Source organism: Triplophysa rosa, linkage group LG16 (assembly GCF_024868665.1).
Source record: "Triplophysa rosa linkage group LG16, Trosa_1v2, whole genome shotgun sequence".
Lineage (NCBI taxonomy): Eukaryota > Metazoa > Chordata > Actinopteri > Cypriniformes > Nemacheilidae > Triplophysa > Triplophysa rosa.
The window spans coordinates 23,270,384-23,281,333 of NC_079905.1; the positions used below are offsets into that span (position 1 = coordinate 23,270,384).

Below are 10,950 nucleotides of genomic sequence, written 5' to 3' on the forward strand. Positions count from 1 at the left end.
GGATGCGCTACAGAGACCACTTCCTACCGCAGGGAGGAGACTAGTGGAGATACCACATGGTCTCACCGATGGGGGAGAACTCATGGGAAGAAAGTGCGGCTGAAGAGAAAACTGCGAGGTGGAGGTCCACCCGGGGAGGTCATGGGTTACCAAGGTGGGAACCAGCATGAGGATACATCAGACGGAACCGCCCTACTGGAGGGTTGCAACGTCTGGTAGCACTAGGTCCGGTTAGAGCTATGATGCGAATAACTCCGGAACTCGGCCTAAGGGGCAGGGCAGATCAACATAATTAACAACCAAGAAGACTAATGAGAAATGAATGGTCGACTCAGACAGCAGACATGTGCTTAACTAGGTGAACAAGAACTAATGGAACACAATAGAAACACAAAATAATCCTGACAGTTATTTACTCAACACTGTTTCTAGTTTAAACAGACAATGTTTTATTTACAGCCATGTGTATCTATATTAAACGTTAATCTCCTAAACGTCTTTCACAATTTCATCTCTTATCAAATTTGAATGTCTTATATCTTTCTTCTTTTTTTACTAAATGCATGGTTTTCTTAATTGGGCATAAAAAGAGTAAATCGCTGTACACCGCGCCCTGATGCGCGTCACCGCTGGCCTTCAGGCGCGCGTCACTGGCGGGTTTAACGGGCGTGTCGTAGGTGTGGACGTATAAATCTAGCGGATCTTTGTGGATCACAGGAATTTGACAGGAGTTTAACGGTCCTCGAGCTGAAGAACACACGCATCTACATCTGTCAACATGAATAAAGTCTTTCTGCTCGTGCTCGCTGTCGCGCTGTGTTTCATCGGCGGTGAGATTTTCTCTCTTTTATATTTCATTCTTGTCAAATGATCGCGTGGAATGAAAAATATTTTTAGCCTACACTAAAAAATCCAACAGAGAAGAACGAATAAAGTCTTGGCGATGAATAAATGCTTTTCTATTTGTGGTTGTTGGTTTAATTTTTCTGGGATGAATAAAGTCATTGTGATAAACAAACAGTCCATTTAGAAGTTTGTGGGTCATGACTCATTCTCATATGGCTGAATATGGCTCTCAATTACATGAGTCACCATCCATCCAACAAAGAGTTTTTCCTTGTTTGTAGTCGTGAATTTTGTCCCGAGGGTTTGTTTTTTAATGGTAAAATGTTTGTGTCTGAGACGCACTCTGGTCTCATATCTGATGTTTTCTGTCTCTCTCTCTAACAGTTTTTGTGTAGTGTGGGAAAGTTCTTTGTATTGAAAAAGAGTGCATGTCAGTACACGTTCAGAGAGTATGTGTTTGCGCACTGAACTATGTGCGTGTCTTCACTCTGTAATCTGTATTTGTTTGGGCGGTTTTTTCATCAGTTTATGCAAAACTCAGAAACGTGACGTTCCCTTCCTTTAACAAAAGCTTGTGTTTCTACACTTTGAAGGGTGTGTTGAGGTTGAATTTCTACACACACAGAATGACAAAGAGGTGTAAGATTAGACAGGCCTGTAAATATCATGACACCTTTTGTGCGTGCATTACAAAAATGACCCGTTTTCACTTTTCAACTTCACTTCTCTGCTCACTGTTTGACGTATTTTAGTTTTATTTTATTAGTACATTAGTACTTTTATTGTTTATAATATTTAATATGAATAGCTCCGTTTTCATTTTTAAAAAAAAGAGAGATTTAGTCATTCCTAGAGGTCGTGAAGTCACGTTGTGCCATGAACCTGCGCATGAACCTCTACAGATCACTACAGGTCATCTTGTGATAAGCCTTTGTGTGTGGAACAGATCTCTAAATATATTAAAAAATATATAGACACGCAGTGTATAAAACGTTATCATTATCAGTTTATCTTTAATAACATCAATGCAGTCTTTGTGTTGCAGAAGTTGAAACCGGTGTCCTAAATAAGAAACTGTCGCTTTATGCGTGCGTGTGGTTTATTGGTGTTCGTGTGCTGCTGTAAATCGGTGTGTTTATTACCAGGGGGCGCTGTTGCTTCAGTTATTGACAGATTCAGACTCAAACTATAAACTGCTTAAACTTTCAATAGATCATACATACACAACATCACATACACACATATATACACAACAGTTATTATTAATCGATAATTATAATACTTTACAGTAACAAATATGACAATTTCTTGTAACCCTAAAACTACCTTGTTAATCATTGAAATGTTGAAATGATGTGTAAATATCTCACACTGTTTCATTTTCAAAAGCTCTACCCCTTTGATGTATTGTTTAATGCTGATTGTCAGGGTTTACAAGTAAAACATTTGAATTTGAATTATATTTTTAAAAGATATTTTTCAGCTGGTCAAATATTTAGTTCAGTCAAATACTGAGATATGAAAATTGAAGCCTACATGTCTTAACCAAATTTACACATTATGATATTTTGCATAAGTCTTTAAATATTTGCTCTTTGTTGGCTTGTATGGTCCTATAAAGAATCCACAGAACCCGTCTGTTGTGAAAACGCTTCTTCGGGTAAGAAGGAAATGATTGTTTTAGGAATGTTAATGTCTTGTGAAACTCCTGCAGGCAAGAACAACATCTGCACACACGTTCTTTCTGTATGTTAAAAGCTCTTCGGTTGTGTTTGTCTTATACACCACACTTCAGGTGATACTGTTAAAAACACGTATTACTGTTCAAGCGTTCATTCTCTACACCTCACATCGCACAGCGAGTTCAGCCGCAATAGAAGAAACCCCGCTGTGATGAAACCTTTACGTACCTGAAGAACCAGTTTAACCAGGCCTTTAGAATTCACAGGAAGACTTCAAACAGAGTTTGTCATTTCTGGCCCCTAACGTGACTAGTGAAGAATTGCTCTTACATATAACCAAAAAAATGTACACCCCTCCCTCCCACATAACCACACAACTCTGAGGAAAACATGATGGCTGATTTATGAAGAAAGAAATAACATGAGGTGTGCTGTTATGTGATGTTGTGTTGTGTTTTGTTGTGGAAAAAGAAGAGTGAGCTTGTTTTTGAAAAAAGTGTGTGTGCGCGTGTATGTGCTAATCCTTACAAGCGGCTTGAACTTCCCATGGGGCGTGACCGAAACCACTCAGTTTTTGTGTCGTGGAGGAAGCGATTCACTCGGCTCTTCTCCAGGCTCAGAAAGCTGAACTATGATTGACTGTGTTCACGTGGAGAAAAACAGCACAAGCATCACTTTTCATACGCACGAGGGTTATGAAGGTATCAATTATTCGTGATTTCTGTTCTGAATGTTTGTGTGTACGTGGCCTTCTGTGCGTTATGTCATCAGACCAGTGCGACCGCATTTCACTGGACTTTTTTGATTCCTGTTACCTGCATACTTGAGGTGTCTGGCATACTTGTGTTTGCGAAACACAACTCATGACTGTGTTTTTAGTTTACCGCGATACGTTACAGATGATTCACTTGATCTCTGTGAGACCTTATAGAAACAGCCAGAGACGACATTCATGATAATATAGAGGAAGTTCATTTCAGAGGTTAGAGTTTTCCAGACAGGCTTAAATCTAGTCCCAGACTGAATAAACACGATTGAAAACAGTTGATATTGTGTGTGTGCTTTCTGTCAAAACAGTTTACACCCTTTGATCATAAGACTGCGTGATGAAAAAGTCAAACATGTCAGTATGAATAGAAATGAGCGTGTGCATTTGATCTTTTCATTCTCCTCTGAATCTCATTGATGTCTAAGACAAACATCTGAAATTATAAAGAGATTATGGAAACATTTTTAACGAAACACACGTCAAATTCCCATGAAGAATATACTGTATGAAGCACTACAATAAGTGTAGTTCACTTGGAGTGCTACGAGATGAAGGTGATGTCATGTGTGTGAGCACACGAGAGGTAAGAGGAGAATGACTTGGACTAACAGATGAATTGTGTTGTTGTTGTTTTCAGCTCAGGCTCTGGAGTGTTACCAGTGTACTGCTGGTGTGGGGAGTTTGTGCGTCACAAGTAAAGTGACCTGCACATCGTCCAGCGAGCACTGCTTCAGCGGCGTGGGTAAAGCAGGTACAGAGATATTGAGCTTTCTGAAAGAAACCAGTCATGACATGTCATCTTGAATATAAGATTGTAATCTTGCTTTCTTTCATCCTTTCAGTTGGCTTTTTGGATATTAAGTCCAAAGGATGTCTTGGAGTGAGTGAGTGCAATAAAACCTCGAACGTGAATTTTCCGACCAACGCCAGCACTTTGTTCAGCATGACAAGGACGTGCTGCAACACGGACCTGTGTAACTCCGCTCCGGACCGCTCGCACGTCTCTGCTCTCGTGATGACGCTCGCTGCCGTCGCCGCCATCAAATTCATCATGTGAAGAAGAGCGCGCGCACACTCACACACACACACACATACACACACACACACACACACACACACACACACATGAGAACATTTCAAAGACTTCACAAACACAGTTTCTCTGTGGAAAATGAAGGAGTCGTTGCTGTCCTCAGCTGTAAAGTGATAGTTTATAATGCTGTAATGTCCTCATCTGTCAATCATAAAGTCAGTAAAGAGCTTGAAATGAAACATTGAAGCGAACAATTATTAATATAGATATGAACCCCCACACACAAAATCACCCCAGTCTCATAAGAACACAAATCCACATGTGTTTGCTTGATCTTTCTTTAGAGGAGCTGAGGATGTAAACCCTGATGAAATAAGCTTTAAGACATGTTTATGTTTTTATTTCTTTATTTTTACACTTTCAGGTCAAAGACATTTTTATCAGCCTCATTTACTTACTTGTTTAGTTTAGTTTTGTTATTGGACGGGCCTGAGTTGACGTCATGTGTAATTGTACTGACCAGGTGTCCTGTGTTTGAATTGGTATCATGATGGAAAATGAAAAGCGGCAGAATTATAATAAAAGAGTTTGGCTTTGGTTGATATCGGAGTCGTTCTTTATTTTCACTTTGACCAGAAGAGATCCACTTTATACTTTTGGTGGAAATGGCAGCATGTCCCTGACACGATCATCTATCAGTCTTTTAAGAATGAAATCGCATTTTTTATTTGTGTTAATGTTATTAATACACCCTGTTTGTGTAATGCTATTTAACCTATTATGTGTCATTTGAACAAACTTAGTGTTGGTTTTGTGTGAAATAAATGAAAGAGAGCCGTTTCGTGACTATAGCTTACAGCGGGTTTGTGAAACTCTCTCTTGAATGTGTTGCTTTATCCACGACTGAGTACTGATGCTTGTGTAGTGTTATAGATACACATCTGTGACGTGTGAGCTCTGGCCCGTGACTTTAACACAAACAACCTGACAACGACTGGAGTATTAACACCGCCGAGACATACTGAACATTGTTGTTTCATCGAGGACACTACTACTGATACTCATCACAGTCAACAACTGATCGATGTTCAACCTCAAAGAAATCATTTAGATCCATGAAATGACCCCTCGTGTGACTTGATAAAAGACACAATTTTCAGAGTAAGATGGCATTTCATGTTTCAGGTGATTGTGAGTGTGAAGGTGAGGGACACGAGGTCCTCGGTGTAGAATTAGGCAGCCAAAAGGTTGAAAGGTTTGATGTTTCTACCCTGTAGACGTACCCCAGTGATGGCTGGTGTTCCTCTATAGAGCCGAGAGAGTGTTTTGTGTTGTTTCTGTCAGAGCCTCAGGATTAAACAGCTGCGTAAGAATGAGGATTCATCTGAGATTGAAGTTAGTCATGTGACTGAAGCGCCGTGGCGTGGACTGATCTAGGTTCAGGGTGCAGATGGTTTGGTGGTGAGGAAAGGGTACATGTGACTTGTGAGTGGTGACACCTGAAATGTCACTTCTCATCCGGCCAAACCAGATCTTCACACACGACCCCACCCCTTCATCTCTTCAGCATATATGAGAGCGCTCATCCACTCACTCACACATCACACTTACAGCTGCAGCTCACATCACCGTCACCATGAACAGAATTGTGTTTGGAGTCGTTGCCGTCGTCGCGCTCTTCACTTTATGTAAGTCATTGATTTCATTTCAACAAACCTCATCAGCTCATTGCTTTGACAAAACAACTCACATTTACACATTTCTGTTTATTATGTTGATCTGTTGATGCATTTATGCTCGTGTTGAGAGTTTAATGTTGATGAGCTGAAACAACAAACCAGTCAGAAGAAACACGCTGGACAAAAGAGCCGCTGGTTATGACATCGTCACACTGATTATCGTTCATATTGATTTGAAATCTTGTGTGACAAATGAACGTGCCGTTTGGTCTCATCGTTTTGTAAATATAATCTCATACATGTCACGAACGAATGTGTCATATTAAACTGCAGCGGTAAAGATGACTCACGGTATCAAGCGGAGGAGCGAGAGGTCAGCGGGTCAGGGAATAACTGACCAATCACAATCAAGTATTCCAGAGAGCCGTGTAATAAATGATCTTTAGTAGCGTTTGCTTTTCTATTGAAGTAAAGCAGCTGTAATGAAGTGTTTGTACACACATGGCTGTTGTTGTCACATACCGGTGACGACAATGTCAAAGGTCACTTTGAGCTGTGAAACTGTACAGCAAAAGAACAGATGTCACAATTTCATCTTTTCATTCAATACAATGCAAACTTCGTGAAGTAACGCTCTCAGAGTTCTGGAGCCCTTTATATTTTGTGTAGTGTGTGTGTGTGTTATTATGTGTTTTGTGAAATGAAACAGAAGCAGAAGTGGTGTGTGATGATGTGATGTGAGACTGATGTTAGTGTGTTAGTGTACATGTTTGTGTAAATGCTCTGCTCATGTTCATGTTGTGTCTTTGTTTCTCCAGCTGAAGCTCTGAAGTGTAACACATGTCAAGTCGGCATTCTGGGGAAATGCTTTCTGAAATCTGAAGCCACGTGTGCTGCTCCTGACACCAGCTGCTTCACTGCTAAAGCAGGTCAGACAACACAACACACAACACAATACACACACACACACACAACACACACCTCTGAGTCCAAATGCTTCACTGCTAAAGCAGGTCAGACAACACAACACACAACACAATACACACACACACACACAACACACACCTCTGAGTCCAAATGCTTCACTGCTAAAGCAGGTCAGACAACACAACACACAACACAATACACACACACACACACAACACACACCTCTGAGTCCAAATGCTTCACTGCTAAAGCAGGTCAGACAACACAACACACAACACAATACACACACACACACACAACACACACCTCTGAGTCCAAATGCTTCACTGCTAAAGCAGGTCAGACAACACAACACACAACACAATACACACACACACACACAACACACACCTCTGAGTCCAAATGCTTCACTGCTAAAGCAGGTCAGATAACACACACACAATACACACACAACACGCGCATGTCATGTTCAGGGTCCGCCTGGAAACAACACAGAGCCGTCTGATCAAATTTTCTTTTATGCATTGCGAACAACTAAACGCTGAATTCATAAACGAATAAACTCGTTCTTGAATGCACACCGGTGTGTTCGTGTTGGAGATCATTGACATGGCACATTTGGCATGTGATTTCTCTGTCAGTCCCATGGCCTCTTGGGTGGTGTTTGGCCTTCAGAATGGCTCCCAGAGACTATAGGGACACACAGACACTCATCCACTCATTTAGCCATTAGCCAGAAGCATTTAGAAGAATTAGATCAATACAAGCGTTATTGTGTTAACTTGCAGTAAATATATACATCCAGATCAAATACTTCATTCTTCACGTGTGATGTACAATAGATATCATGTGTTGAGGTACACATTTGTTTTGTTTTTTCACAGAGTTCAACGTGACAGGATTTTTAAGTTTGTCCACGAGCGGTTGCACATCTAACTGCAATAACACGGCCGGAACTGTTCTAGGTGCTGGATACACCATCACTAAAACCTGCTGTACTGTTGATCTGTGCAACGGAGCCAGTGCCGCACACATGTCTGTAGCTGGAGCCGTGAGCGCCGCCCTGCTGGCCACATTCTGGAGCACTTACATGTGATGCTCCTCTCACAACACATCAAGATGACATCCTAGAACCTTCTGTAACTTTACTGTATTTTTTTACATTTCTTTTTACACTTTGCCACTTATTACAAAATGATATTTTTTCTGTGATCTATTGTCTTCATATATGAAATCTGTATGAATTCACTCTGTCTGTTGTTGTATTTTATTATTTTCCATGCACGAGTGGTGTAAATAATAATAGGGAGGACTATGACAATCTGTGATGTAAAACAAGACATGTGGGAGAAATAAATAAAGAGTGTCTGTGAGTGCTGCACTACAGTGTGTAGAATTGTAAATGTTGTGAAAGTATTTTCATAATGAAACACAAGTGTTGTTAGTTGTGTCTAATGTGGAGACCTGCGTTTCAAGTTTTGCAAAAAGTTTGTTTTACAAATTCAATCTGAGTGTAGAGCACTCAGCACAATCCCTGATCCCAAAGATTCGTTACATCAATGAATAGTCTCATTAAAGGCGGGGTGTCCAATTTCCGAATTACGCTCGTTTAGACAAAGTCGGGCCGAGTACCAAAACAACCTTGTAGCCAATCATCAGTAAGGTGCACAGGACGGACATTAGCCTAGCGCTGACGAAAGCGAAAGATGGGTGTAGGGGTGTGTCTGTTTTGGTGATTTGAACATCAACAACGGCTAAGAGAAATCGGACACCCCGCCTTTAAGCTGCTGGTCTCAAGTATCACTTTTAGTTTCTAAGCAACTAAAAAAACTGTATTGCAGTTGTCATGTACCACAATATCTGCAACATATACAAATATGGTGTGTTTTTGATCCTGTAAAGAAACCCGCTTATGGCAGTTTAAACAGTCACTAATATGTGATAGTACGGCTTAAGTGGTCAAGTAAAACAGCTCGTGTGACATGCATCCTATGCCCATATTATAAATCGTTTTATGATCTGACAGAAACGTGGCTAAAACCAGATGACTATATTACTTTGAATGAGTCTGTTCCCCAAATTTACTGTTATAAACATGAGTCTCGTTTTAAAGGTGGGAGGGGGTGTTGCTGCACTTACTCAATACAATTCTTTTGAGGTGATGGTACTTTGTATAACATCACTAATTGTAAATGATAAATCACCTTTAAAAGGTCTTCTGGCTACTGCGTATAGGCCTTCAGGGCTCCACACAGACTTTATCAAAGAATTCGGTGACTTTTTATCAGAATTAGTACTAACCGCAGATAGAGTCCTTGTCGTTGGAGGCTTTAACATCCACAAAGATAACGATACAGATATTTTAGGACTTGCCTTCAAAGACATTCTCAACTCTATAGGCGTTAAACAACATGTTTCAGGACCCACTCACCTTCTTCATATACTCTAGATTTATTACTGTCATACGGTATGTAATGTGGACGACATTTAAATTCTTCAGCAGAGCGAAGACATTTCAGATCATTATCTACACTCTAAAAAAATCCGTAAAAATAGGGGTTAATTTACTGTATTAAAATGAAGGAATTTTCCGTATTTGGTTTTTACAAGTGTTTTTCCGTGTTTTTAAAAACGCGTTGCATTCTGGGAGGAACCCTGTTAACCGCCAAAGGTGAAGAGAGGCAGCAAAGCCCTTTAAAGAAGGAAAGCAAGCAGCAACCTTCCGGGGTGCCTTCCACTTCACTTTTTTCTTTTAATCGTTTATTATGATTTGTGATTAACAACAACAAGACAATAATAACCTTCATCCTCCACAATCTGTAGTGAATTGTGAATTACACCATAAATTGCAAATATATTAGATAAAGAAACAAACAAAATCAAAAAATTAAAATAAAATAATAATAGAAATTAAAATTAAAACGCTGTATAAATCACATTGTAAAACGAAAATCCATCAACAAAGACGATAAATATTTAGCTTTTGTACTATTTACCTCTTTTAGACAATTAACATAAAGAAAACTCCTCATGAAAAACAATTAATCTAGGGGGGACTTTCCACTTCACTTTTCGGGGGAATCCCCGCCGCCCTTTTGAAGTGCGTTCCACTTCCTGAAGTGAACAAGGTAAGTTTATATGGACTGTCGGTACACGATCCGTTCTGCGCATGCGCATAATGACGTAGTAAACAACGTCACGGTTTCCCTACACTATTGGTATCAAGCATGCGATGAAACACTTTACGGCCAGACGGCACAACTGGCGGCATATTTTTGTAGGCTACTTTGTGTTTTTCATTTAACAGTTCACGGCGGGTCTATTTTGATGTTTTAAAATGTAGCTTACGCTATGCTTTACGATGTGTTTACGTGGTTGCCAATCCAAAATAATAAAGGAGTTGTTACATGAACATACACGATTTTGGTTACATGTGGAATAAAGTCTGAGTCTTGAGAGTCTGTCACTGCAAACCTTCAGTTTCCTCCATACTCCCCTTTGCGATTCATTGCTGCATGGCATTAGGCCTACTTAACTTGCCGTGTTTCGATCTGAGGTCAGTAGTATTGTCAAAGACGGTTTTTATTAAAAGCTGCTAATATTAGTTAACTTTAAATCGACTCATTTTGTATTAGTATGGGTCTATATATAGGCTAATATATCTATCTATATAATCTAAATGAGGAATAATCCCTTCAATGGTGTTTAGAGAACACAATAAGGAACATAATATGCATTTCTGCCTAGACTATCTGCACTTACTTGAAGAAAGAACTACAAACAAGTCTGGGGAAACGTTACAGAGTATTTCAACGCATAGTGTGCTCACAGAAGTGACATGAGACCAGAGGTGGACAGTAGTGAAAGTCGCGGTACAAAGGTGCTCAAGCGTGGAACAGATCGTGCAGTGTCGTCGCTAAACAGAATTATCTACTACGTCATTATGCGCATGCGCGGACGGATCGTGCAGGCATCCCGGATCGTGTACCGACATGGACCACAACAAATTGTAAT

At 40.1% G+C, this 10,950-nt stretch overlaps 2 protein-coding genes across 2 annotated transcripts; both read left to right on the top strand.

Moving 5' to 3' along the window:
* The first annotated feature begins 695 nt into the window (after positions 1–695).
* Positions 696–4,932, top strand: spaca4l (sperm acrosome associated 4 like). The gene is made up of 3 exons (XM_057355117.1): positions 696–830; positions 3,935–4,048; positions 4,140–4,932. The coding sequence occupies exons 1-3, from the start codon at positions 779–781 to the stop codon at positions 4,352–4,354; spliced, it is 381 nt and encodes a 126-aa protein (XP_057211100.1). The 5' UTR covers positions 696–778; the 3' UTR covers positions 4,355–4,932.
* Positions 4,933–5,885: 953 nt separating this feature from the next.
* lye (lymphocyte antigen-6, epidermis) lies at positions 5,886–8,317 on the top strand. Its single transcript, XM_057355118.1, has 3 exons — positions 5,886–6,018; positions 6,828–6,938; positions 7,821–8,317. Exons 1-3 carry the CDS (start codon positions 5,967–5,969, stop codon positions 8,030–8,032), a joined length of 375 nt encoding a protein of 124 aa, XP_057211101.1. The 5' UTR covers positions 5,886–5,966; the 3' UTR covers positions 8,033–8,317.
* Positions 8,318–10,950: the final 2,633 nt, after the last annotated feature.

Excerpts from the sequence above, each read along its gene's own strand:
- lye (XM_057355118.1), top strand. The coding sequence starts at position 5,967 with ATGAACAGAATTGTGTTTGGAGTCGTTGCCGTCGTCGCGCTCTTCACT. Across the intron at positions 6,019-6,827 it reads CGTCGCGCTCTTCACTTTAT|CTGAAGCTCTGAAGTGTAAC; the intron begins GTAAGTCATTGA and ends TTGTTTCTCCAG. Across the intron at positions 6,939-7,820 it reads CTGCTTCACTGCTAAAGCAG|AGTTCAACGTGACAGGATTT; the intron begins GTCAGACAACAC and ends GTTTTTTCACAG.
- spaca4l (XM_057355117.1), top strand. The coding sequence starts at position 779 with ATGAATAAAGTCTTTCTGCTCGTGCTCGCTGTCGCGCTGTGTTTCATC. Across the intron at positions 831-3,934 it reads CGCGCTGTGTTTCATCGGCG|CTCAGGCTCTGGAGTGTTAC; the intron begins GTGAGATTTTCT and ends TGTTGTTTTCAG. Across the intron at positions 4,049-4,139 it reads CAGCGGCGTGGGTAAAGCAG|TTGGCTTTTTGGATATTAAG; the intron begins GTACAGAGATAT and ends TCATCCTTTCAG.